At 43.5% G+C, this 26,832-nt stretch overlaps 4 protein-coding genes across 5 annotated transcripts; 2 read left to right on the top strand and 2 right to left on the bottom strand.

Moving 5' to 3' along the window:
* The first annotated feature begins 12 nt into the window (after positions 1 to 12).
* LOC124348786 (calcium-activated chloride channel regulator 1-like) lies at positions 13 to 6,642 on the top strand. The gene is made up of 18 exons (XM_046799061.1): positions 13 to 418; positions 503 to 809; positions 894 to 1,071; positions 1,141 to 1,249; positions 1,330 to 1,442; positions 1,522 to 1,636; positions 1,701 to 1,922; positions 1,984 to 2,259; positions 2,333 to 2,541; positions 2,585 to 2,970; positions 3,040 to 3,159; positions 3,224 to 3,472; positions 3,542 to 4,235; positions 4,306 to 4,425; positions 4,500 to 4,743; positions 4,811 to 4,943; positions 5,697 to 5,801; positions 5,880 to 6,642. Exons 1-18 carry the CDS (start codon positions 233 to 235, stop codon positions 6,005 to 6,007), a joined length of 3,894 nt encoding a protein of 1,297 aa, XP_046655017.1. The 5' UTR covers positions 13 to 232; the 3' UTR covers positions 6,008 to 6,642.
* A 113-nt stretch (positions 6,643 to 6,755) lies between these two features.
* Positions 6,756 to 11,731, bottom strand: LOC124350935. Of its 2 annotated transcripts, none has more exons than XM_046801669.1 (6): positions 11,397 to 11,731; positions 10,398 to 10,834; positions 9,756 to 9,875; positions 8,643 to 8,858; positions 7,623 to 7,812; positions 6,756 to 7,549 (listed from the first exon to the last, which is right to left on the bottom strand). In XM_046801669.1, the coding sequence occupies exons 2-6, from the start codon at positions 10,513 to 10,515 to the stop codon at positions 7,435 to 7,437; spliced, it is 759 nt and encodes a 252-aa protein (XP_046657625.1). In that variant the 5' UTR covers positions 10,516 to 10,834; positions 11,397 to 11,731; the 3' UTR covers positions 6,756 to 7,434. The 2 variants fall into 2 exon arrangements, with proteins under 2 accessions (XP_046657625.1, XP_046657626.1); XM_046801670.1 differs by having other exon boundaries at positions 8,643 to 8,846.
* A 3,211-nt stretch (positions 11,732 to 14,942) lies between these two features.
* Positions 14,943 to 16,789, bottom strand: LOC124351132. The gene has a single exon (XM_046801891.1). The coding sequence runs from the start codon at positions 16,765 to 16,767 to the stop codon at positions 14,959 to 14,961; it is 1,809 nt and encodes a 602-aa protein (XP_046657847.1). The 5' UTR covers positions 16,768 to 16,789; the 3' UTR covers positions 14,943 to 14,958.
* A 7,027-nt stretch (positions 16,790 to 23,816) lies between these two features.
* LOC124348785 (probable glutamate receptor) lies at positions 23,817 to 25,664 on the top strand. Its single transcript, XM_046799060.1, has one exon. It carries the CDS (start codon positions 23,817 to 23,819, stop codon positions 25,662 to 25,664), a length of 1,848 nt encoding a protein of 615 aa, XP_046655016.1.
* Positions 25,665 to 26,832: the final 1,168 nt, after the last annotated feature.

The raw sequence follows: 26,832 nt of genomic DNA, 5'->3' as shown, positions 1-26,832 counted from the left end.
AACGAGATAAAAAATACCCGATCAGGCGATAAGACGAGTGGCGTCCAGCACGTAAGTTGATCTAGAAATATTCAAACGGCAGTTGGGTTTTGTGTCTGTCTCTCCACTAAATCCTCATTGATCGAAACGTTCGATTCCCATCTAAAAATTGGTCGAATATAATTGATTCATTTGATTCATTTAGTACAAGCGCCATTTCATCAAGTGTTAAACTGATTCGCTGCGGAGGAAAATGGACGAGCGGAATACTGGATTAGGTTTACTCGTTATTCTGGCCCTGGCTTTAGTCCTACCCGCCACGTCGGATGTGACGTCATCTTACGTCACTCTGACCAGGGATGGCTACCAAAACGTTGTCGTTTCCATCGAAGAAAACTCCGGATTTGCCAGCTGCCAGGAAGGACTCGACACCGTCAAGGTAAAAAATGCGGGGTATAGCAGAATGATAAGGGTATAGCATACATTAAACAGCATTGCCAACCCTCGTGCGTTACATGAGCAGGAAATGGTTCGAAGCACTTCCAAGAGCTTCGCTCAAGCCCTGGAACGGCCGGCTTACTTTGGCAATGTCACCATCATCTTTCCCGATTCCTGGGCGGCCGATCCTCTTTGTAGCCCACTGATGACGTCGGCCAATGTCAGCGACTTGCCGTGGGCCAGGAGTCATCGGGCCGACATCCGGATAACGCCCGATCACCCGGTCTTCGGATGGCAGCCGCACTCGTTCCAGTATGGCCTCTGCCAACAGTCCGGCCTCCCCATCAACGTGCCATCGTCGTTTGTCACTAGCGACACCGTTTTAGCCAAAGGTAAAAAAATTAAATCAAATTTATTTCCCCGAAATTCCCCATGGTGTTGAATGAGTTAAAAATTTAAGATTACGTAATTTATAGGAATGAGAATGGCACGAGAATGGGCTCATTATCGTTACGGCGTGTTCGACGAGGGCGGAATGCCAAGCGACCAACGTCACCCGTCAGGTTATTTGACGTACCAAACGGAAAATTCCGACAAGATTTTGCGCCCCAATACTTGCTCAGATCTCAAAACGCCCTCCGGAAGCTGGAGCAGGTATATATTCATGCAATATTCGTTATAATGGATGGCGATAAAAAAATGGAAATCAAATATTTGTTGCAGTGAAAATTGTCAATCGACTTCAACTGCCGATTCCACTTGCGAATTCGTCGCTGATGTCAACAATCCGGACATCCGGTCTTCGCTGATGTATCGCCCGGATTTGGATCACGTAATAATTTTTACAAGCGGGAGAAACCATTTATTTTGAATGCTGTAAAAAAAAGTTGAAGTTCTTTTGTCTGCCTGTAGATGGAGAAGTTCTGTACCAAGGAAAATCACGACGACAGCGTGCCGAGCAAACTCAGTTATCACTGCGGCCGTCTCAGCGCCTCCGAAGTCATTTACAAGCACTCTGATTTCAAGTAAGAAAAAACAACTTTTTAAACTCTGTCAAATTAAATCTAGAATTTTGTGACAATTTTTTGAATGATTTAAATTCAGTCCCGGAGTCACGCCGGCTAACGCTTCGGCCGACATCACGTTCAACGTTATCCAGAACCCGTTCAGCGGCTACCACGTCGTCCTCGATATGGTTTCATTCAAGGACGCGAAATCGGTAATTGAATTTACTTGATGTAACTTTAAGCAAGTGAACTTATTACATTTGTGGTTTGCGTTAGTTCGAGACAGCCAAATCGTCTCTGATGCAATTCGTCAGCTTCTTTTTGGACCCCATTTGGCTGTCCATCGACGTCCATAATGGTGATAGCGTAACCGAGTTACAGCCGCCGGTTGTGCTGGACAGTGTCATCAAAAACGACTTGCTATCCAAAATCGGGGATTGGGAATATACTGCTAGCAGTTCCGATAAATTTGGCGATGCTCTGTCGAGAGCTCAATCGGTATAGATATAATTGTCAATTTGTAATGGGTTGGTAAATAATTCATTCGATTGTGTAACAGAGAGCCTATAGCGGGCAGGACGTCATCATTTTAACGGCCGTTCAGACATTTTCAAGTCTGAGCACTTGGGTCAAGTCGTACGAAGATAACAAAGTCAACGCCCATCTCGTTCATTTCGGAGTGTCGACGACCAAGGTGGACATCGCCCAGCTGACTCGTTACGGCAGTTCGAATTTCGTGCCGAATGTCATCAACAACCGCGTACAGAGCGCCTACTCATGGGCGGTCAATATCCTTCAGTCCATTTACGGCAAAACGAGAACTCATCGAGCCAAAGTAAAATCAATTTCCCTAGAAGTAAATTACAAAATTTAAAAGAATACAAGTAATTTTTGTTTTATTCGAATAGCTTTTTGAGCAGTCCGTCATTCAGAATTCGTCCAAATTAGACTTAAACAAGACGGGTACATTTTACCTGGACAGCCCAGCGTCCAGGTTGCTGGTTTCGCTCTATAACCTCGACGCAAATAAAAATGCTCTCAACATCGATTCGTTTTCCCTCATTCAACCGGACGGACTGCGAATCCCAGCAACAGACTACTACGATTACGGAAATATGTATACATTTACTCTGGTATCTGCGCTCGAACCATTTCCGCAGGTATTATTACAAAATTGAATTCGAAAACTATAACAAAATTCGCGGGGAAATTATTTCGTTTTTCTCATTCATTCTTTTTTCGCAGGGCCTGTGGCGTTTTGAAATCCTTTTTCAAGACACTTCTGACAAGCTGTCGGATAAACGACTGGACATCTGGGCTGAATCTGCCAATTCGTCTCAAATCCAGATGCGGACGTGGAACAGCGCCCTGGATAATCAGCCGTTAGATTTCACTAAAGCACCGGTCGGCCTCTACGCCCAGCTGACGCAGGACAGTAAGCCCATTCGAGGAGCCAATGTCACGGCCTTTGTCTACGTCAGCGACAGTGCCGGATCGACTTCCAGTTTGCTGGCCGAAATCCCTTTGATGGACGAGGGAATTTCAGGTACAACCCCAAACATTTCAGCAGATCTGAATTGTTAAACAATTTATACCCATAATTATTACTTATTAGATGTGACGTCCGGTGACGGAATATATTCCGGTTTCATGACAAAGCCGTCGAATACGTCTCTCACCTATTCCGTCTACTACTGGGCCTACGGCGTCAACAGCCTGGCCGAGGTCGACAACGGTAACCTAACCCAATTAATTACTATTCAAACTGAAAACTTAATTTCAAACTTGTCTTTTTGTAGGAGTGTACAGCCGACAACCGACGACCGGAAGTGTTATACCCATGTCGGATCCTGTTCCGGCCGCCATCCAATTCAACCGTTTCGAATACGGGCCGAGCTTTCAGTTGACGACGGTGCCAACCAACGGAGTCGACCTGATTCCACCGCAGCGCATCACCGATCTGACCATCCTCTCCTACGATTCGTCCAGCAGGACGGCCGTCCTCGGCTGGACCGCCTCCAAAGACAATTACGGAACGGGCGATTTCGGTCCGTGTTAAATTTCTCTCCTGATTAATTTTCCCTAATAATTACACCCGATTGATTTTTTCTATCCAGTTACATATTACCGGCTGGAACGATCCATCGGCACACGAGAGACCGTAACGACGGACTATCCATCTCTGGCCATAGTGGACGGAACAGTTAATGTTACGGTCGAGGTGCCTTCCGTCAACGAGGGCGAGTACGTCAAGTACCGGGTACAAGGCCGGGACGCTTTGGTCAATTACGGCGAAGTTTCCAACGTCGTCTCGTTGGCCGGCCCAACTCCTTCGACCGGCGGGTTATCCACGGCTGGACTGTGGGCCATCATCGGCACTTTCATCGCCCTGGTTGTCATCATCCTCATCATTGTTCTCATCCGCTGTTGCTGCCCAGTCGAAGCCAAGCGCAGAAAGCGACAGGCCCAGCGCAAGATGCGCAATCTGTTCTCGTCCAACGACACGGCGACCAGACGGGCGGAAGACACTCCGGTCACCAGGTACCAATCGCCGCCACCACCCGTCAAGTCGTGGACATCGTCGGACATGCACCGTGACGGTGGAGACCCGCCGGCCGTCAGACGGGAAAGTCACTCGTCGTCATCTTCCTCCGACAAAGTCCGCCCGCAACAACAGCCGCAAGTGGAAGTCCGGCAGAAAAAGGCCAATCCAGCGCCGGGGTCCATTCAAGGCTCGGAGCGTATCTACTTCGGTCGAGAGGACATTGATAGAATGACGACTGGCCAGCGCAGCGAAACTTATTCCGAAAGGTAAAAAAAAATGTAGTTTTGAATTTAATTCCAGGCGAAGATTTTCATTTGCGATTATTTAAATTTTAAGAGGCACGGATGAGATGATCAAACGGGCACCTTCGATGGACTTACAACTGGCCACCATTTTGAGGTTGAACAGCAGCAACATGTCGATCGAGCGGGCCGGACTGGAAGACAATTACGACGAGTAAAGATAAAGAAAACCAAATTAACATTTGAATAAATTTAAATTCAAACTATTTTCGCGGGTATTTTTCGCAGGTCGGATGGAGCCGCAAAGCCGAGAGTTTACGAGCGACCGTACAAGCCCAATCCGGTGTCCAGCCGGCCGGTCAGCAGCCAAGTGACTAGCAAAGGTTTCTCGTACATTCACGGTCCGAACAACAAGCCGCTGTCGCAATCCGAAACCAATTTGTACTATTACACCGACGTGACCCTCCGTCCGCCGGTAGGCCCGTCGACCAAGTCGTCGCCCACCAATTCGTACCTGTCCGTCTTCGCCGATGTGAGTTCAAATTCAAATTGTCAAATTCATTCGTTATTTGAACGTTTTTGTCGCTTCAACTTAACAGCAGAGGGCCGATGGGGTCCATCAGCCGTCGTCTGCCCAGTCCAGTCTGGCCAACACCCTGCGAGCCGGCCTGAGAGTCAACGAAGAGTGGCGGGATTCCAACAGTTTCGTCTACACCGATCCTCGTTACGACGGTATGAAATTTACTTTTTCCATTTTCCACCAAATAGAAAAATGGGCAAAATTTTAACCGCCGGTCAAAAGTGAAAGCTATCAGACGCATCTTGTTTAAATAATTATCAGGAAAAAAACCAGGTAAAACTGTCTTGAGGCTATAATACCACTGTGATATTTCCTTCCCTTTTTTGGCAACGAAAATTATATGCACGCCCGGCTAGACGGACGACGATCTATGCGCATAGTCTCATCCATACAGCGCAGCTTTATCGCAGATTGTTTCTTTCCCCAGCTATCTATTTAACGATGCCTGTGTGTGTATATACGGTTCGCCAAAGCTCTTAAAACATCTCCGGCCAACTTTCACTTCCTTCATGGAAGTCTAAACAAGAGCCAGGGGAAAAATACGAGTCGCCAAATGTAAATAAAAAACAGTTCGTGGAAATGTCGCAGTACAGATTTGTTCACCCGACTCGGCGATATTTTTTTTTAAATTAATTTTCCAGCCGAAAACTGTATGGTACAACCGGTCGTGAAAGCTGCGGAGGGTTGTTGTTGTTGTTTGTCTGGAAAAAAGGCTGATACGATATCAGCTTTGAAAACTCTAACCAGATTGGCTTATTTTTGTTTTTTTATCAAACGGATGGCGTCATCAGTTATTTGATTTCATTTTCCACACCCTACTAGCTCTGATAACGCTAGCAGAGTTGTAATACAAATTAATGACAACATGATGAAATTCTAAAATTTTTAATTGACAAAACAAAAAGGTCAATCCAACGGTCAGAGCAGCTTTGACCCCCAGTTGCATCCGGCCAACCAAGTCGGTCTTCCGCCAGCTTTGCCAACTCTACCGCCACCTAATATCCCTCGAAGTGAGTGTTTATTTATAGACAGTTTATTTTTTTATTTTTTGGAATGGTTGAATTAATTCAATTTATTTCTGTGAATAGTGTATAATTCGGATGCTGGATATGCGGATGACCACCGTTCCAGCCACATGTCAATGGATCAGTACGGAGTCGATCCGCAGAAAATGAGCAGGTCTTCCAGCAAACCGTCTTTGGTTTCGGCCGTTTAAATTTTTTCATTCAATTCTGAACAATAATTAATTTCAATTTTTTAATTTCAAACCCAAGTATAAATACCCCAAAACCAATCAATTTACACGTGATTTCCCCCTTACACATTACACTTTTAAATTCGTGTGCGTCTGTATCGTCAATTTCCAATCAGTATAATAAAAATGGATATCTAATTAATCGGTAGGCCCTATAGATATTTATTATCATTTGCTTTATATTTGTATTGTGCTCTGCGGGAACTAGCCAGCGGCGATATCAAAACACACACGCAAAAATGGGTAAGGGGGGCGCAGGAGACTTTGACACACGATGGCATCGTCCATTATTTTTCATCCGTACCGGAATGATGGGGGGGGGGGGGGAGGGGAATGACAGTATATAGGAATATAATTCAAGGCGAAAAAAAAAATGATGTTGATGATGGATAAAAATAAACTCCAATGAAAGAAACAAAACTTTGAGCAAAAAAAAAAGAAAATTGGTCATACGTGAAGGACGAACCCGAGAAAAATAGTTAACAGTCGATGGTGTGGAGTTGGGAGAAAGATGTAATAAGGTTTAAAAAAAAAAACAATAGAGAGGAACGATCTCATTAATGTGGGAGAATAAGGACAATCATTTCATCACAATTTAAAAAAAAGGAGCGAAAAACAAAAGAAAAACGGACCAACCAGAGAGAGAGAGAAAGAAAAAGTGTCCAGCATTCGGTTTGAACAAGAAAATACACGAAACTTTCCCAGTTACTTATTTAGTTTGTGTGTGTGTGTAACACGAACACACACACACTCTCGCCCCGAGTCTTATTTTTAGATCAAACCAGTCACGGCCGTTCTGCGGTCACCACCAGCGGCCAAATGAAAATTAGTCGCGGGTCCGTTTGGCTTTTGTTTTTGTTCTTTTTCTTTTCTTGTGTTCTACTTCACCCGATTCCCTTGTACCGATTCACATTACACCAGTTTGCTTTAACTGCACGTCACTTTCAAGCCACTAAAATGAATAATATCTTTAAATTCGAATCGCAGGGAATTCAAGGAATAGCAAAGAGAAGAAAACAGTCGATGATTTTGATGATTGTCTGATAACTTTTGGCACACGACAGCGGTCGAGTCGGAATGGAGGAGAATTAACCCACGAAATATCATGAAAGAGCCACTGAGCTTTTGGAAGACTTATTTTTCGATGATAGAAATATTAAACCCCCCCATAGTTTCATAATAATAATAATTAATTCAATATTTGAAGGACACTAGTTATAAATTATTAGGCACGCGCGACGACACACTGATTGAATCTCCGTATAGCAGAATCATTCCTTCCACTAGACAAACGCGATGTGAACTCTCTATTCGAATTTTCGAATTTTTCCCGCCACTATTTCCGCGCGGGAAAATTCAATTTACGAACGGTTAGAACATCGTCGATTTCACGAGAATTCCTCTTCGACGCAAGTGTGGAACGACGCCGTGTTGCTGGCCCTCGAACGATACGAACCGAACGACATGACGGTGGCAAACGACGTCCCCGTTCCCGCTCTAGATCTGTCATCAAATTAATTCAAAAATGAATTAAACATTTTCAAATTTTGACATTTGAGATTTTTTAAAAATTCACCTGGAAAATCCCGGAGCATCGATGGCCGAGCGGAAGGATCCAGCCGGCGACGGCGGGAACGAGCCGACGATCGATCCGTAATCGGTGAACGATCCCATTTCATCTTCTTCCGACTGGCCAACGCCGTCCGAGCGGTAAGGGCCCAGGGACCCGATGTATCCCGTGCTGCCGTAACTATTTTGTCGAACGGCTAAAGAATTAAAAAAAAACCCAAATTTACACATTATAATTACATTTGAAATTATATCATGGTTTAGCCTGCAACAAGGTTAAACACTTATTCGTTCTATAACTGTAAAAAAATTCAAAAAAAAATTTACATCACGAAATGTTACAGAATTAATAAATTGGCGGAACCGGTGCAACCGGTTTCCCTCCAGTACCAAGGTGACCCCAGAATTAATTTGATTCTCTTGTGAGTAGACTTTCAATGTCAAATTTCTTATTTTATTGTTTTTAAAGTTTAACCGCTATTATATCGATGTGTACCAGAGGCTCAGGTAATATAATTTGTGTGCGGGGTCAACGTTTTTCGTCCTTGGACCCTGTTCCGTATTTGAAATCAATTCCCCTTTCACTTTGGCTCAACTCCTGGCCAGCAGCCCTTGCATCAGCCTGTCGGGCACCTTTTTTTTTTTTTTTTACCTGAGCTGTTGTTGTTGAACTGGATGGACCAAAGCAGCCGTTGTCCCAAGGCCAGCAGCTCTTGTTATTCTTTAACAAAGGCCAGAAGAAGAAAAAAAAAAACGGATAGATGTCCAGTTCTTTTTCTTATTTGATTGTTGACCTTGCAGCTATATCGTCTTGTTTATGTTTCCTTCTGACCTTGGTGAATAACAGCTGAGCCTTTTGAAATCATCTTACACTTCCGTGGTAGTCCCGAGCGCGGACGAACGGCCTCCGACCAAATCAAATTGATAAACTAAATGAACTAACCGATGATACGGGAACGGAACAAGTTGCTGGCCAGCATGGTGGAGGAGTTGGAGGAGTTGGAGGATTTTGGGCTGGCAAACTCACCGGCAGGTCGGACGTCCGTTTCCATGCTGATGACTGACACTTGAGGAGCCACTGGGTGGTGATTGGGTCCGCCGTTCATCCGTCCGCTGGCCGAGTTGAGCTCTTGGCTCTTGGATTTCTTCCGCCGGAAGTGCATCCAGATGCCGAAGCCGATGAGAGCCGCCGTGATGAGCGCCGCCGCTACGATGACTCCGGCCAATTCAACTGCGTCACCATCAAATTTTTTTGAAAAATAATAAAAATTTATTTTAAAAATATTTTCAGTCGTTCCACTTAAAACATTTTAAGCGACAAAGTCTTTTCCATTCATTTTGTTATTTATTTATTTTTTCCAACCCAAGAATTGATAAGGAGAAAGTCGACACGTACTAAATATATAACGGGAATAATAGGACACTTTATCACGCGGGACCCCGCGTGTTCTGCACTTGTTTCACCATTGAATTGAAACGGAAGAAGTGTCAGCTGATTTAGCACAAATTAAACCAAACGGCCCCATTTTTCTTCTTCTCCTCGAACATCCCCCCCGGATTGAAATGGACAGAGTTAACCAACTAACAACCAAAAAGGTAAAATCACTTTCAGGGAGTATATAACCTAAAGTAGGTCAGCACCTATCTCTCTCTCTTTCTTTTGCTACTTTTTGAATTGTTTGAACGTATTTCTATACAGTCCAGTCGTGCACCACTCTTGTATTCTCTCTCCTCTATTCGAATATCCACTTAAACGCATATAAGGGAGGGCCATCCATGTTTGTAGTTCCCTTTTCTTCTTCTTCTTCTTTCGTTCCGCCATTCCACTACCATTCGCCTTTCTGAAATTTCTGTTTTTCCCATCTGCTTTTTTTTTTTGTTTTTGAACCTGGCGCGCACACAAGAGCCGCTCTCAACCCCCTGGAAACTAGAAACAAACTCTCTCGGCGGCCCTCTCCGTGTTCAAGGTCGGCCGAAAGGGAGAGAGAGAGTGCCGTGCTGCGGTCATATCCATCCGTCCGGATGAAAAATAATCAAGAAGAAGCGCACCTTCTACTTCTAGTAAAAGACACGGAGGGCCTCCAAAGAGATGTGTGAAGAAATAGTAAAAAGAAGAAGAATAAGAAAAAGAGATATTTACCTGGACTGAGTTCGTGAGGCCCGGCTGTTGTTGGCTCCAGGTCTAACCTTGAGGCGGTGCTGGTGAAGAAAGGGTCGTCGCCGCCGCTGCCGTTCACGCCCAGATGAATAGCGGCAGCGTCTGGAAAATCCCGAAGAAAGAAATAAAATAAAATAAAATGAAACAAAATACAAAAAAAAAGGCCATGAGAACAACACGCGTCGCGTGAGTCTATAAAATACATCCGCTAGGTCGGACATGTTGTATTGATAACGTCAGCATTTCTTTTTTTTTTTTAAAGTGTCTTTGACCGTTAAATCGGTCGTGTAACTAGATCATATGTGTCTAGTCCGGCCCAGATAGGCAAAGTCTTAAAAAAAACAAATGAATAATTTCGCTTTTTTTAAAACATTTGAAATTCCCGCTGAGAAGAAGAAATCGAAAAATTCAATTTTTTTTGGGTTGGTGGGTTAGGGAAAACAGTTTGATGCAACTTGCAACTCAGCCTTGAAGGTCGATTTCGATTGACGTCACGCGCCGCAGTCCCGAAAATAGAAACAAAAAACCACCAGAGGGCGAAGCACATCACTTTTTTGCCCACATGACGCAAGAACGTGAAATATGTGAACACGTGAACATTAAATAAAAAAAGTTGCTTGTTACCATCGAGTTTGACTTTGGATGGCCTGTCGGCGAACGATGACGATGAAGATCCCGCAGCGCCGGCGGCCAATTCCACCAACGCCAAATGGGCAGACGGTTGAAGAGCCGAGTGTTCCATGACGTCCGTTCGATTCGATTCGATTTCAAATTTGGCGCGCGCACTTATGTGTTGTAAAACGATGATTATTCCGCGGATGATAAATTTGATCGAACGGGTTCTCAGTAATAACGGCTACGGCTGCTGGCAGACGAATCCACTACGAGGTCGCATTGCGAACTTGCGGGGTCAACCACTTCTCGTCTCGTATCGCTATCCGATAATGAGACAAACAACCAAACAAACACGGACGTACACAGCGTCAAAGTTGAAATGAAACTGCGCTGCTGATGACGTTTGAGATAAATTATTATTCCGAAATGTTGTTGGTCGATTCGCCCTGTCAACAGAATCACGTGAAAGAACGAAAGTTAGTTATTTTTTTCTTAAATGACATGAGAAATGTTTCAGTGTTAGCATAAGTAGAAAATGTCAAAAAAATCTGGAAACGGGAGAGCTGGACACACATTTTTTGATGGGGGAAAAAAACAATCGACAATGCAATCGATAGATGAGGGTCCAGCGAGAGCACAATCAAGTGAAAGCCGGTTTTTTTAAATTTTCGATTGTTTGCTGATTTATTCATCAAAATTTGTTAGTTTCTTTCGTGTTGGCAACTCCGTAATCTATTAACCAACTTCTTCTCACGTTAGATTGTAAATCTCATCCAACCGAATCAAATGAGAAATAACCAAAAGATAAAAGATGAGCCAATCTCTGCAATAGCTCAGCTGTTGGCCAATGGGCCAAACCAAAAATTTTCCAAAGAAACTTACAACAATAGCAACTCGTTCGGGAGAGAAAATATAAAGAGATTAGATTATAAACGATAATAATAGCCAGCACTTGTACGAGTTCGAAAAATTGGATTGGGTGCTGTCAACGTGAACGTATTAACTAACCCTTTTGACACTGCTGTACAGTTGTTGTTGCCGTCTGCTGTGTGTGCTGAGATGGACGAGAAAATCAGTCGACCGTTGGTTGTTGGCAAACTCTTTGGCAACTCGACGTAATGCAATTAAAACTATACAAGCACAATGTATAGTGAATTTTAACACACGAGGTGCTGTTGGCCAGCTGATAACACAAGAAATGACGACGGGTGACTCAATGCTGGGCAAGGTGGTAGTCGCACGTAGTGGAAAGAGAGAGTCGCGGGAGAGAGACTGGGCGTGTGCTATAACTACACCGACCGACCGACTCGACTGAAATTCTCCAACTGAATGGCGATGAAATGCCGAGCACCACTCGACACGGGGAACCCAGTTCTCTCTCTCTCTCTTATTCGATCTCCTTTTCTTCGTTCCATCATCCGACGTGTCTCTCATTCTCCTTCTTTTCTTATAGACGTGCGTATCCACACGAAAGCAGACTCGGCGACAAGTCCAAATCAAAATTCGGTTGTCTGGTCGAGTCCATATTACTTGCGCTTGTGCACACAGGTGAGCAGGTATCCCTAGTGTAGAGCTCAACTAAAAACTTGAAATTTATAATTTTTTTTAATTTTTAGGATTTAAAAAAATTGTAGATCGATATTATAGTTAACGCAACACTTGTGGGAATTAAAAAAGGGTATACGGAAAAGGGTGGGAAATTTAAAAAAATGAAATCTTCATACAAATCGAGAAATGAGGTAATATTTCAACAAGGCGTCCGCCTCGATTGTTTTATGGACAGAAATCGGAGAGGAGAAACAAAGAAACTAAGCAAATTGATGATGAAGAATGCAGAAAAGCGGAACGGGCGGTCATGGAGAGAGAGAACGAGAGAAATGAATAAACCAGTAAGACCGATACGCGACGACGTCGGACACGACGACGAATGTAGAATATAAAAAGCCCAGAAAAATAAAATAAAATAAAAAAAAAGGAAACTTTCACTCTCTCGGATTATTATTATTGCTGCATGTATATACATACACTGTCTATTGTTGCCCGTATCTTTTTCATGCCACACGTAAAAAATAAAAAAAAAAGCAAAATTTAAAATTGGGAAACCGAATGATTTCGACGTTGGTTATACTAAACCAGAACGCGCATCTCTTTCTAATAACTTTTCCCTGCAGGTATGATAATTCTCACATCGCCAAGTTGGTTGCGAAATTGACTTGCATTGCTTTTCCTATACTTATTATTATTATACATTAAATCTGCTTTCTTCTAACCCCAAACAGCATTTAATTTTTACCATCAAAAGCGCTGACTAATTCTCAATAGAGTTGTTATTTTCTGACACAACAACCTCATTTATTTTTATTTCTGTCTTGTCCTTTTTCGGGGGTTAGAGGGAAAACGTCACACAGCAGGATGTAACACACGTAACAATCAGCGAAGGATATTATTATTTTTGTTTGAGCTCTTTTTGACTATAAGCAGTAAGCACTTCGGACTGAATGACGGCGAGGGAATTGAGGGCGAGGTCGGTCACTTTCTCATCCACGATTTTTTTATTTCTTTTTTTTGACTCTGTATAGTCTATGTGTACATACGTGCAAAATCATACCTGCATACAGACTAGATAGGTAGGACAGTTGTGCATACGTATTATCTATCAGATTAAAAATGAATGCCGCCGTATTACCCAGTTGGGAGACCTGTTCCTGGCACTGCCATTCCCAAATGAGATCGTGGGGTATTATACATGCCTATAACTATGACAGCTTATAATTCAAGGTGATCATTAATTCCTCCTTTGTATTTATTTCTCCATATTTTTCAACGTCTACCAATTTTTTTTTGCGTCATCATTTATCCCTGCCCATTATAATAGCGTAATAGGACATACCGGTCATTATTGTGTGCCATTTCCATCATCGGCCGAGTTTCACTTTCCTTGGGGACGTGATGACACGCAGCCGGCCAGCATATATCGGTTTTGTCCAGTAGAGAGTATATAAGCGCTCAAAACTAATAATTGACACAACCAACAACAACAACAACAACTAACAAAGTTAATGGGGCTGCATTGCAGCCAGCCAGCCATCGATATGAAATACAAACACAAATGTGGAAAAAAGGAAAGAACAAACTTCCACACTTGCGTCGAGAGAGTGAAATCAGGTTTACGCGTGTAACGCTCACGAGCCAGCGGTTTTTCGCAGTCCACAACGTGAACGTGATTAGCGGTTTCCAGTTTTGTTATATTTTATTTCATTTTTCCTTAGCCAGCCGGGGAAGGTGGGTGGGTATTATGTCGATCAAGGCCGCCCTTGCTGCTCTTACACACGCACACATATGTGGAACACGTGCAGCAATACTACAGTCGAAAGCATCAGGAACAATAACCAGCAGCACACGGCTGAAATTTTCGGTTTCAAAATGTTTCCAGTCGAACCGCTAAGAGTGAAATCGTCCAAACTTTTTTCGCATATGATTTGCATCTGGCGAGATGATATATCGCCTGATGGTATAATTTGACAATTTTCTCATCATTTCCAATTTTTTTAACCAATTCAAATTTCCCGCTTTTTTTCAAATCGCATTTCTAAAAAAACCGCCAAGAGAAAATTGGCGATTTGAAATTAAAACAAAAAAAAGGGTTTCCAGTTAACCGTTTCTCGGTCATCTGAAACTGGTCAGCGGCCTCAATGGAAACGGATGTAGAGCTCAAGGTTGGACTGTTGGTCACCCAGCAGCGCAGGGTCAACTGATCATTTCGGTATGCACGCACATAAGTAACCTTGTCTTGCAAATAAAATGGACTTCCCCATTTCGATTTTTCAAAAAATGCAGAGCTCTACAACAGATCCGCCTTGGCATATAAGGCGATCTCAAGGTGGTCCACTCTACGGTCCCCACAGGTCCCACAACATCAGTGAAGGGGACGAGATATACTACTTTGCAAAGGGGGGTGCTCAGGGGGGGCTGGTCTCGCGTGTGCGTAGGTGAGTGGGATGAGGATATTAAATAACCAAAGAAAATAATAGAAGAAAAAATAAAGAAAATCTCCCAACGATTAGGACAGGTCAGGTTCTTTTTGTGTTCGGAAAAATAATAAAAAAATTCGTATTTCGTTTTCTATTGTGTTCATAGCCAACGTCCTTGGCCCAGACTGCGATGGCAAATAGCCGGAATGTGTTATGGTAATAGTTTTATTTATTTTAAAATAACTAGAAAGGAGAGGGAAATCAGTTATTTTTCACACAATGTTATCCGAGACGTTTACTTTGGTTTTTTTTTAAATTTTAAACAATAAAAATAAAAAGGACAATTGAACTTTCGACATTGCTGAACCATCTGCCTTATCCGTGTTATCTTTTAAAATAAACAAATGTCGTTGTTTATATCTCCCAGCCAAACAACACAACACACAATAGATTCCAACCTTGGCGGCCATAATAAATGCGCGTTGACTGCTCGTGTGCGACGATAAGCATTTTTAAAATTTCGCCCGTTTATAGATAAAAGAATTAAGAGAATTAAATCATAAGAACAAGCCATTATAAGCCATTTTTAATTCGTCTATTCATTTCTTTCTTCCGGTGAATAATAAGGAAACGAAAAACTCGGAAGCGAAGGCCAGCGTCGAGACGAAGATGCCGATGCCCAGCAGGTAGAATGGACCTTGCAGATTCGTCAGCGAGAAACTGGCCAAGGCCGTCTTGTTATTTTTCCCATCCATCAGCACGGAGCGTCTGCCGGCCGACGGTTGATTCGAATAGGAGCGGTGGTAGTCGACCAGCCCGGCTTCGATGAGCCGCTGCAGCACCGAATCGACTCTGGGCTTTAATGGCGAATCCCTTTGGAGGCCGAACGACGAACGTGTGGGGAAAAGTCTTTCCTGCATGACGTGCAAGCCCAGCGTCGTCTGCTGGTTGTTCATCAAATAATTCAAACTGTCCAGCGACGAATCGACGGCCCAGTGGCCGGTCTGCAGCAAGTCCAGCATTTGACTCATGTTGTCGGTCGTCCGCAGCTGGTGGCCCAGCTGGCGACGAAACGGGTCCGTCGAATTGAGCAGGACCGTTCTGTAGAAATCGGAGAACATCATTTTGTTGAGCGGACTCTCCACCAGCTGCTGGATGGTGTTGACGGGCTGCTGGGCGAACGGATGGGTCAGGAATGAAATCAGGCCCGAGCGGTAGACGGTCGACAGGATGGTGGCGGCGAAGAGCCACGACCAGATGAGAAAGAGGCTGGCCGACGAGGCCTTTCCGTCCGGAAATCGAGGCTGCTGGATCCAAAGCAGCTGGCCCAGAGCGAAGAGGAACGAGGAGCCGAGGCTGGCGGATCGATTGGGCTGAAAGAAAATGGCCGCCAGTCCGACAGTGACGAGGGCCAGCGAAGCCAAAGTGGCCAGCCAGGTCTTGACGGAGAACGGCAGAACGACGGCCATCCAGCTGGCCAGCGGCTTGGGGCCCGGCACGACAAAACAGTCGTAGTCCATCTTGTAAATTTGACTGTAGCTTATGTGAGGTAGCCAATTTCGTATGACGTACAAGTCGCCAAAGGCCAAATCGACCTCTCGTCGCACCAACATGCCTCTGATTCCGGTGAAACGGACCGTTTGATTCTCGCTGGCTTTTGGCTGTTGGTCCGTCAGTATTTCGCCCCACATTTCGTTGGCCGGCGCTACGACGTAGTCGAATGTGAAATTCAATGCGTCGGCTATCAGTTTCATAACGGACGGCTCGATTCCGTCCACCGATAAGGTGACCTCTGAACTGATGTTGGACGGGCGGATCACGACGGCCGGCGGATGGTGAAGCGTCGCCACTTTGAGATGCCGCCCGGATAATTTAAACGAATCGACCGAATAACTTTGGTCGATTTTCGGATGCTGTTGAATGACGACCCCATCACGACTGACAGACCATTTGAGAATTTGTGTCAAGTTGCTGGACTCGATTAATAAAAAGATTCGCTCGTTCCTCAGCTCTTGTAAGAATTTGTCGCCGGACTGACGCGTGGAATTGCTGATGGCCACGATCAATTTGTTGAGGTGAAAACAGTTGCGCAGTTGGCGGTAGATTGACGGGAGCTCGGCCGTCCGGTTTCGGAGGAGAACAACAACAGCGTCGCTGCAGACGATTTCTCTCAATTCTGGACAGCAATTTTCACGATGAGGTAACAGAGTGACGGGTCGATTCAACCTGTTTTTCAGCAACTCGTCCAGCACAGATTCTTCCCTCTCTGTCCATTCTTGGCCAGGAAGGGCTAAAACTATTCCTGGACAAGTGGAATTTTCGGAAATGTCGAGTATCACCTCAACGAGTTGCTGGGCCATCGTCGACGGGTTGACGGCCAAAATAAATAACCAGCGAATTAAAATCATGGCGAATAATAACAAAAATTCAGGAAACAGGTCCGTGTTAATTAATGGTCGACCGAGTGGACTAACACGTCCGTTTTATAGCTTTCTGAGCTGCGCATATCTTGGATGGAGTAAATGTCAGGCCATTGTTTGCTGGACATGCGTGAAGAAGAAATGGCAATTGAGTAAAAGGCGTAATAAGAACTTATCGTGAATTATTTATCAACTGCGTAGGCTACACAAGTCGGTAAATAAGGTCATATGCAGAATGCGGAATAAACAAGGACGCATTTTTTGTTTTCCGTTTCGTTCAATAGTTGTTGGTTATTCCGTGCAGTGAAACAAAACGACGAACGCAACACGATCGATGGCCGAATATAAGACAGAGAGACAGCGCAGTGCCTATAGAGAATGCTGAGTCATTTTATACCCAATTCCCATACAATAATAATAATCTGGTAGGAGGGATCTCCTTCGTGAATCTTTCATAACTTCTCGTTAAATTTCGGTCACGGTTGACGCATTTCATTGTAATTGGGAGAGCGTATACGCTGGACAATGTATAAAACACAAGTCAAACGTATCGATCTGTATAGGGACCTATCGTAGGGAATGTCAGAGAAAAAGAAAAGTGATTTAAAACTAGTAGAATTCTTAACAAATTCAGTTGTAAGAGCGAATTACTCCGTTGCCTTTTCACCGATTCTTTCTCATCCGAAGTGAAAGTTTTTAAAATGGTGGGAATAATAAAATATAGGCTATACAAAAGCTAGACAATTATTATAGGGATAGCCAGGAAGAAGATATAAAAGCTCCAAAATAGGGTTTAATGTTTTTTTTTGTAAAAATAACTTCTTCAACAGGGAAAGTGAATCATTAAAAAAAAAGGAACTTTCTCCCGACACATAATAGGAATAATTGCGCCAGCGGACCATGACCAAAAACATAATTATTAACCGCATTATGTCTGCCAGATTATACAGCTACTGTGTACACGCAGCTGACTCACACAGATGACAGGTGAATCATCCGTCTAGCGCAACAAACAAATAAACCATAATGACAAAATGTAAATATAATAAAATTGACACCCTGCTTACAGCGCTCTGGGCTTCCGTGTTGATGATACGAGTATATATGACACATAAACCCGCCACTGAATTATTTGCACTTTAGCCTTTTTCATTCGTCAAATGTATAATCATTATTTCGCAAAATTGTGCGGATATAGGGACGGAATTTGTATAGGATCTTGGACTATATCATTGGCGCACAACGTCAAATGGAAAACAAGTAAATTATTAAGCGAACTGCTATACAATTGCGAGAGCCTATGCAATTTTATATTTCAGTGCGTGAAAACTATACATAATTGTGGGTTTTCTCCCGTTTATAGCGGTCGAAGCGGAGGCGAACAATTGTTGCTTTACCCACACATCCGGCCATTTCACTCCGCCAAGAAGTGGACGTTATATAGGCCTGCGTATGTATACATATACACACGCTGTATACGCAGCAATTGCCAACAATAAAAGTGAAAAGCAGGAAATCGAGACTATATTTTATATAGCAGATTGCTGTCGTTCGCTGGATGGCTATATGATTGGATAATCCAGGAATCTCTTCCGCTTTCTATATTTAGTATATAGCCGACCAGCGGGGAATATTATACATAGTTTACTGTGTCCAGCACGCACCATTTCATATCCCGTTTCTCCTACTCAGATGGAAGTTTAGGGCAGCGATAGATTTCGACGGATAAATTAATTTCGCAGCCAAAAATGGGAATTTACAGATATCTCGTTATTTTGTCCTTAAATGTACAAGGACGGCTTTCCAGTTCAACAATTCGACAAGTTTCCAAATCCAGACTATCCGCACGTACACGTACACAGTATATAATTGGCATTTGCGATATAAGAAAAGAAATGGGAGAGCAGCTCATTTGCATGCGTCAAGTTCCTGGAGAACCAATTGATATTTAAAAACTAATCTCCATAGTATTATAGTGTAATGCGCATATACGTAGTACGTAGTATAACGCGCAATACAGACTAGGCTATTATACATCCAGCGGAACAAAGACAATCTATCCATTGATTTCATTGCTCATTTATACCGTATTCAAATTGAGATGTAGCGCAGTTCTATACAACAGAAAATGGACAATGTTGGTCCCATTGTTATCTGATAAAAACATTTCACTTTCACACAGATCTAACGTACACAAATCCGGTTTCGTTGCCCCTCTAAATATTCGATAAATAGACTCACCTGGAATAAACCAATCAAGTCAGTTGAAACAGTATACGAAACATTTTAACGTATTCCCGTCTACGTTCTGCCAACTACAACTACAGTATATAAGTGAGTCTTTCACCAACATATCCTCACAGGCCGCAAACATTCAACCGTCGATTGGAACCGAGTCAACATGTCGAATTTGAAAGCGCTCCTGCAGGTTCTGGTCTTCTTTTCGCTGTTGCAGCTTGGCCGTGTCGCCGCGTCTTGGCGGCTGGACGAACGCCGAAAAGTGATGGAAGTCATTTCGGCCCTCAAAGAACCCAAGTGTCCGGCGATTGTCGTCGTTTTGGACTCTTCCGCCCAACCGGAGGACGCCGATGCCAACGATTTCCTGGTCGACATGCTCGTCAAAGACTACCCGCATCCTCTGACGCTGTTGGAGACCTCGTCCAGCGGCAGTCTCGACCTTAGGCCGAAAAGTGAACCGGTGTGCTCTAACGTCGTCATCGTTTCCGACCAACCCAGGAAATTGCAATCGCTTTATCGCCAAGTCAAAGATCTTTATTATGTTCACACTGCGCTGGTCGTCCTTACACAGGGAACAACTCGGGAGATAGACGCCGTCGTAGTCGACGCCAAGAATGAAAATCTATTCGCCGTTTTGGAGAGACCCGGGCGGATGGTCGAGATTCGTTTTTGGACGGTCGACGATGTCGTCCATTCAATCGTGTTGAAACCTCGTCAGACTGTTAACCGGAATGATCTGTTGCTCAACTTCAAAGGGAAATTGAGGGGTCGGAAGTTGAAAGTTGCCGCCATCGATAGCCGCCCGGCTGCTATCATCGACGACCAAACCTCGGCCATCACCGGAGTGGAGCCGGCCCTCGTCCAACTCATGTCGCAACATTTGGGTTTCACCTACGACTACATACAGGCCCTGCCCAACGAGATGTGGGGCGACGTGGTCACCCTGGACAACGGCACTTTAATTTTAACCGGACTCCTGGGCATTCTGGGGCGAAAAGAGGCCGACATGGCCGTCGGCAATTTCTATCTCCTCCTCAAAAGAAAAGAGTTCATCGATTACTCGACCATCTACAAGTTCAGTTACGAATCGTTTCTCGTCCCGGCTCCAAAGCCCTACCCCAAATGGACGGCCCTCTTCTACCCGTTCACTGTGGCCACCTGGACGGCCACTATCGTCTCCACCGTCACGATAACCGTCATGCTGCGCTTCGTGGCCGGCTGGCAGCAGTCGATTTCGTCGTCGCGTGAAAATTACGTTTTTGCCAGTTTGCCATTCTGTTGCCTTTACGTCATTGGCAATTTGATGAACGTCCAGGTGCAGCCGCAGACCATCAACTCCAACGCCAATCGAATTTTCCTCATCTGGTGGCTGTTCGGGACGCTCATCCTGACGACCGGCTACCGTTCGGGACTGATATCTCACATGACCTTTCCCTTCACGCCTCCTCCGATCGACACGTTCCAGCAGCTGGTGGACAGTCCGCTGAAGAAAACGAGTTTTGGCGATTTCATGAAGGAGAACCTGCTGAACGCCACCTCGGAGACGGAGAGAATCCTGGGAGAGGAGATCATCGCCAGCTACAATTTCACGGCCATGTTCGTGCAGGTGGACTCCGGCCTGTGGGCCGCCGAGTCTAACGTCGAGAATATTCTCTACATGGCGGCCACCATGTACCCGACGACGGCGGCCGGACCCAAAGTTCACTTGATGAGGGACTCGATCATGCCGAGCGGAGTGGCCCTGGGCCTGCAGAAGAATTCCCAGTTGAAGAAGTACGTTGACAAGGAAATCCAGCGCTTGATTGAGACCGGCCTGGTCGACTATCACCGGCTGCAGTTCGCCAAGAACATGGACAAATGGAATCCGAAGACAAATAATAACAATTTGATCTCCTTTTCCCTGGATAATCTCCAGGGCGGCTTCCTTTTGCTAGTGGTTGGCGTCCTCATCTCCGTGATGACTTTCGCCGGAGAACTGTTGTCAAACCGAATGAAAATGCGCCGAATCTAAAATTCCCTAAATTAATAATTATATTTAATAATTATAAATTAGACGATCCTTTTGCTGAGTTCAACTTCTGCTTTGCTAATTTTCTTGAAATGCGATTAATTTAACAATGAGTCTACCACTCAATGAGGCTGCGGTTTGGGGGTTTTTTGGGTTTTCATTTTTTGGGAAACGGTGACTGAGGCATCGCAGCCAATCCCCAAATAAACCAATTTATTTGGAATTTTGTGGAAAACCAAATGCTGAAATCCGCAATTTTCTAGCTGTCGTAGTTTTTTAACGATTTAAGAAAAACTAAAGGGGCCGAAAGAGGCCCACCAGAAATTGTACAGTTTTTTCGAATTTTTGACATCAGTTTTCTTGAAAATTTTTACCATTAAAAAAAACTAATTTAAAAGATTTTGCCCCCTCTAAAGATATGATGATATCTCGCCCCGTTTTTCTATCTGAGCTTTATTAGCAGAGGTATAAACGATTGAAAATCTTGGAAATTTTACGCCATTTTCTAAGATTTTTGCCATCACAAACTTCATTTTCCATGCTATCTAGCGGCTGATTTAAAAAATGCGAGGGAAAGAAAATATAAATCAACAAAATAAATACCAACTTTGTACAACTTTGTAATTGTTAAATTAAATTATTTTTGAAAGAATTCTAAATAGCCGAGAAGAATTTTCCTTGCATATTTAAAATCGGCCGCTAGATGGCGTGGCAAAATTAAGTTTTTTATGGCGAAAATCTTTAGAAAATGGCGTAAAATTTTCTACATTTTTTAACGTTTATATCTCTAATAATAAAGGTCAGATCGAAAAACGGGGCGAGATATCTGTAGAGGGGGCAAAATCTTTCATTCTGAGAAAATAGTTTTTTTTTAACGGTCTGGTTTGCAAGAAAACTGATGTCAAAAACCTCCAAATCCCCCAAATCCGGCCTCATTGAGTGGTTGACTCATTGTTAAAACTCCTATCGGACTTTTATTTTTCAATTATAGTCGTCAATCATTTTTTTACCTTTCGAACGCGGATCGATCTGCGAATTGTTTATTAAAATTCATTGCGTTGTTAGCTATAAATATACTCGTCTTTAACGACGTTAGCGCAATAACTGTTAGGGAAGAGGGGGGCTAGTTGGCAGGTGGGGTAAGTTGGCATTTTGCTAGTTAGACCCCTTACAGACCAAAACAAATCAAGCCTTTTACACCAAATATGTAAGACGACACCCAGATTACTCATACACAATTTCAAAAGTATACGACTTCCCCAACAGGAGTTATAGCAAAAAGAAAAAAAAACGGCAAAAAGTTTTTTTTGGGCCTCTCAGCACTTTTCATTTTTCTCATAGTATAAAACTCTAAGAGTGTCAGAAAACCCAAGCAAACAAGAATTAATGTTTCTCTTATTTTTAAAATAAACCCGACATTTAGTTACATTGAAAAAGTTATTTAGTTATCAATTTATTTGTTCGAAAAGCACCGAAAGGGTTAGTTGGCAGAAATTTTGAGGGGCATGTTGGCATACAGATTTCTCACGAGATGCTGGTTGCAAGTTTTCAAAATTCGACCTAGAAATTTTGAAGCAATGGAGAATCGTCACTTGCCAACTTACCCCGTAGGTGGGGCAAGTTGGCAGACTTTTTTTTGCAGTTTAACAATTTCGTGTAAATGAACATTGTAAACGAATACGATCAATTCATAAAGAATTGAAATCTGAATCTGATTCAATCATTCAATTTGCAAAACGTGTGGTCAAAAAATTCAAATAAATTCACAAAAAGTGACCCTGCCAACTAGCCCCCCTCTCCCCCTATTCCCCTTCTTTTGCTGCGACGATTGCTCTATAGAGAAATTCAATTAAAAATCCCTTTCAATATTTCCGTTACCATGGCGATACAAGGTATAAACACAGTAGTCGCATCAGTTTCAATTTACTTCCCTTTTGAAAGCGACACTCTGATAGACAGATACCACACTTTACAGATGACTTTATAGTGAATCCCCGTTTCCTGGAAGTTTTGATAACCTTTACTGTCTCAATTTGACTGTCAGTTGCCCTTATTCCCCCTTTCATATTTCTCGATGTTACCCCACGCCAAAGTTGCTCACGATGTACGAACTCGGCCGATCAAACTTACCAATCGTAGATCTCATCACAGATTTAGCCTTTGGAACGCGCGCGGATCGATCATTGGATTGCTTAAAAAAAGCCATGACTAGTTGGCTATAAATACTCGTCGTTAACGATTTTAGCGCAGTAATTGTTATCCCCCCTTTCTTTTGTAACTGATGATTGGTCTAGAGGCGTTCCTAAAGAAATTCAATTTCAAATTGTCTTTTTAACTTTCCGTTATCATGACGACAAACAAGGAAACAGAGAAAATTGCCACCGATTTCAACAATGATTTCCTTTTTTTGTAAAAGCGACACTGACAGACGGGTGCCACACTTTGCAGCAGTTGACTTAATTTCAGTGAATTTCCGTTTGCTGAAAGTTGTTGATCGGAAGTTTTGATAACCTGTCTGTCTGAATTTTTGAAGTTGTCAGTTGCTCCTATTCCCCCCTTTCTCATCTCTCGAGATTACCCGCACCAAAGTTGCCCACATACTATCTCAACCGATCAAACTTGGCCAATGTTAACTAGTAGTTGGGATTTCTCATTAGACCGTCATTGCTGTCTGTCATAAACAGAAAATAGAGAATGTGGTTTGTGCAAGCCGACGCCAAAAAGGAAAGGGATTTATATCTTGTGCCCGACGCCAACTCGTTCGCAATCGGCACTTGGTTCAGCACCGAGAATGTTGTCTCCAATTCACACGGTTTTGCTGCTGATCCTGCCGATCCCGCTGGCCGTTTCTCGCGATGACCAGAGAACCATCCAAGTCATTTCCGAGCTGCTGATGATCGACTCCAAATGTCCGGCAACTATAGTCGTCCACCAATTCGGTCCTTCAATCGGAGAAGAGGCTGTCGAAGAAGATGTATTGGTGAACAAATTCATTGAAATTAATCAGCAATCAAATTCTGTTATCCTCCTGGAAATTTCATCCCTGAAGAACTTTAGCTGGAACATCTCCGAGCCATTGTGCCAAAATGTCGTGATTTTCAGTCGGCAAATTGAAAAGGTAATTTCAATTTACCGACAAATCAAGAGCAATTTCTACGTCAACAAATTGGTCGTTGTGGCCAAATTTTCCGCCGAGGAAACTCGCCGTCTCCTGTTTGCCATTCAGAACGAGAAACTGTTCGTTTTGCTGGAGAAAATCGGCAGAGACCTGGAACTTTATTCCTGGGCGGTCAACAATCAAACGAGTTTGACGACAATCAGAAGCCATTCCAAAGTGAGCACGGAAATGGGTAAAAATCAATCGGTCAAGTTACTGGGCAGACATTTGCTGATTGCCACGCTGTCCTATCCGCCATCCGTCGTGATCGATGTCGACGGAAGGATTCGAGGAATCGAGCCGTCCGTCATGGAATCCTTGGCCGATCATTTGCACTTTACCTACGACTTTGTCCAGACGTCGCCCAACGAAATGTGGGGCGAAATATTCGGTTCCGAAGGCCATTTCTCTTTTACCGGATTGCTGGGCATGCTGGCCCGGAAGGAAGTCGACCTCGCCGTTGGAGGACTCTACATTTCCAGCATCCGGGCACCCTTCATCAGCTACACCGAAGTCTACAACATTGGCTACGAAACGTTTCTCGTTCCGGCTACACAGCCCTACGCCAAATGGACGGCCCTGTTTTATTCCTTCACCTGGCCCACTTGGATGGCCACCATCGCCTCCGCCGTCGTCGTGGTCATCATGCTCTACCTGGTGGCAAATTACTCGTCACAAAGTTCTCCTTCGACGACGAGAAATAACGTCTTTGCTGATTTCCAGTTCTGCTGCCTCTACGTCATCGGAAACTTGTCCAACATGCAGGTCCAGCCGCAGAACATCACATCAAACGCCAACCGGATGTTCATCATCTGGTGGCTGTTCGGTGCTCTCATCCTGACGACCGGCTACCGTTCGGGACTCATTTCCTACATGACGTTTCCGTTCACGCCGCCGAGCATCGACACCCTCCAACAATTGGTCGACAGCTCGTTAAAGAAACTGGTTTTTGGCGGTTTCCTCAAGTCTATTCTCCTCAATTCGACCAAGGAGCTGGAGAGGAAGATAGGAGAGGACCTGATTCCCAACTACAACCTGACGGGGATGTTCGTGTCACTCGGGTCCGGCTCCTCGGCCGTCCAGTCCAATTTGAATAATCTTCTCTACATGGCGGCCACCATGTACCCGACGACGGCCGCCGGACCAAGAGTTCACCTCATCAAGGAGAATATCATGCCGGCCTGGGTGGCTTTTGGTTTGCAGAAGAACTCTCAGCTGAAACCGCACTTTGACAAGGGCATCCAGCGTTTGATCGAATCCGGCTTGATCGACCACCACACGACGATGTTCGCCAAAAAACTGGGCAAGTGGAACCCGAAGAAAGCCAGCAACGATCTCATTTCCTTTTCGTTGGATAGCTTGCAAGGAGCGTTCTATTTGCTGGGAATAGGAGTCGTCGGATCGATTCTCATTTTCGCTATTGAGATTAGCCTAAAATCTGTCAAACGTTTAAGGCCCAAAAAAGACAAACTGTTTTGCTGAAAGAAAACATGAATGATTTAATATCTTATTTTAAAATGAAATAATATAGGAATCCATCTCTAATCAACTGTTCCATGTTTGGTGGTTTACACATTATGTCATAGTCTTAGCAGAGACTAAGAATTTAAAGACTGAAATCGGTCCCATAAACCTGAGAGGAACAGCTTGGGCGATTCTTGAGCTTGCCGCTAGGGCGCAGGTCCATAGAGTTGGAGAATGTTTTTAGGTATTTTCCCCGTTTCCCTACTGAATACGTGCTTCACACACACGGGATTTGCGAATGTTCTATTAGGTACAATTTTTTGAAAATTACACCATTATTATTCATTGCCCTTCACGATGACCCGTGAATCATTTCATAATATTTGAAGAACTTCAGGGTTACTTTAAAAAATACCCTATTTCGTCCTTTTTCTTGGATCTTTAGAAGAAAATAATCAAAATATCTAAAAACATTCTCCAACTCTATGGACCTGCGCCCTAGCGGCAAGCTCAAGCATCGCCTAGAGAGAGTTATAGGGATTTCCGTCTTTACTTCGTAGGTCGTAGAGTGGTCTTAGATAGAGAAAACATATATTAATCAGCTATAAAAATCACGTAAAACAGCTGTTATTATTGCATCTGTATTAGTTGTAACATGAAATACAGGGATAATAAATATTTAAAATTCACTCATTCACTCGTTATTCAATGAAGAAAGTTATTACCCTCAGGGATCCCTGTTTTCGAATAACTCATCGAAACTACTTAAAATAACACTTGATACTCAAAATATTCTTATCGCAATAAATAATCATCAGCACCTCGTCACCCTCAAGAAACCGCATGGCGCCATTACAAATTACAAAAAATTAACAAATCTGAAGAACAACTCCCTGCTGTTGTGGCGAGCATGGGTAGTCATTTAAAATTATTACCTAGAACAAATTTGAAATTTAAATAAGAATTTTTTTTCATTAACACTATTTATAATTTTTTTTTTTAATTACCACTTGGAAAAAATCGGCCGGTTAGATCGTTAAAAAAATGTAAATGAAAATTTGTAATTGGGAATGAGGGTCTAATTATAACGATTTATTAATTTTTAATACATGCAATCATACTTTATCTATCAATAAACATTAGTTTCAAATTTGAATCAATTCGATTGACTTTTACTATTTTTTTA

This window comes from Daphnia pulicaria, chromosome 7, assembly GCF_021234035.1.
Source record: "Daphnia pulicaria isolate SC F1-1A chromosome 7, SC_F0-13Bv2, whole genome shotgun sequence".
Classification (NCBI taxonomy): domain Eukaryota; kingdom Metazoa; phylum Arthropoda; class Branchiopoda; order Diplostraca; family Daphniidae; genus Daphnia; species Daphnia pulicaria.
Note: the sequence above shows the minus strand (reverse complement) of the source record. Positions and strands in the feature narration are given on the sequence as shown.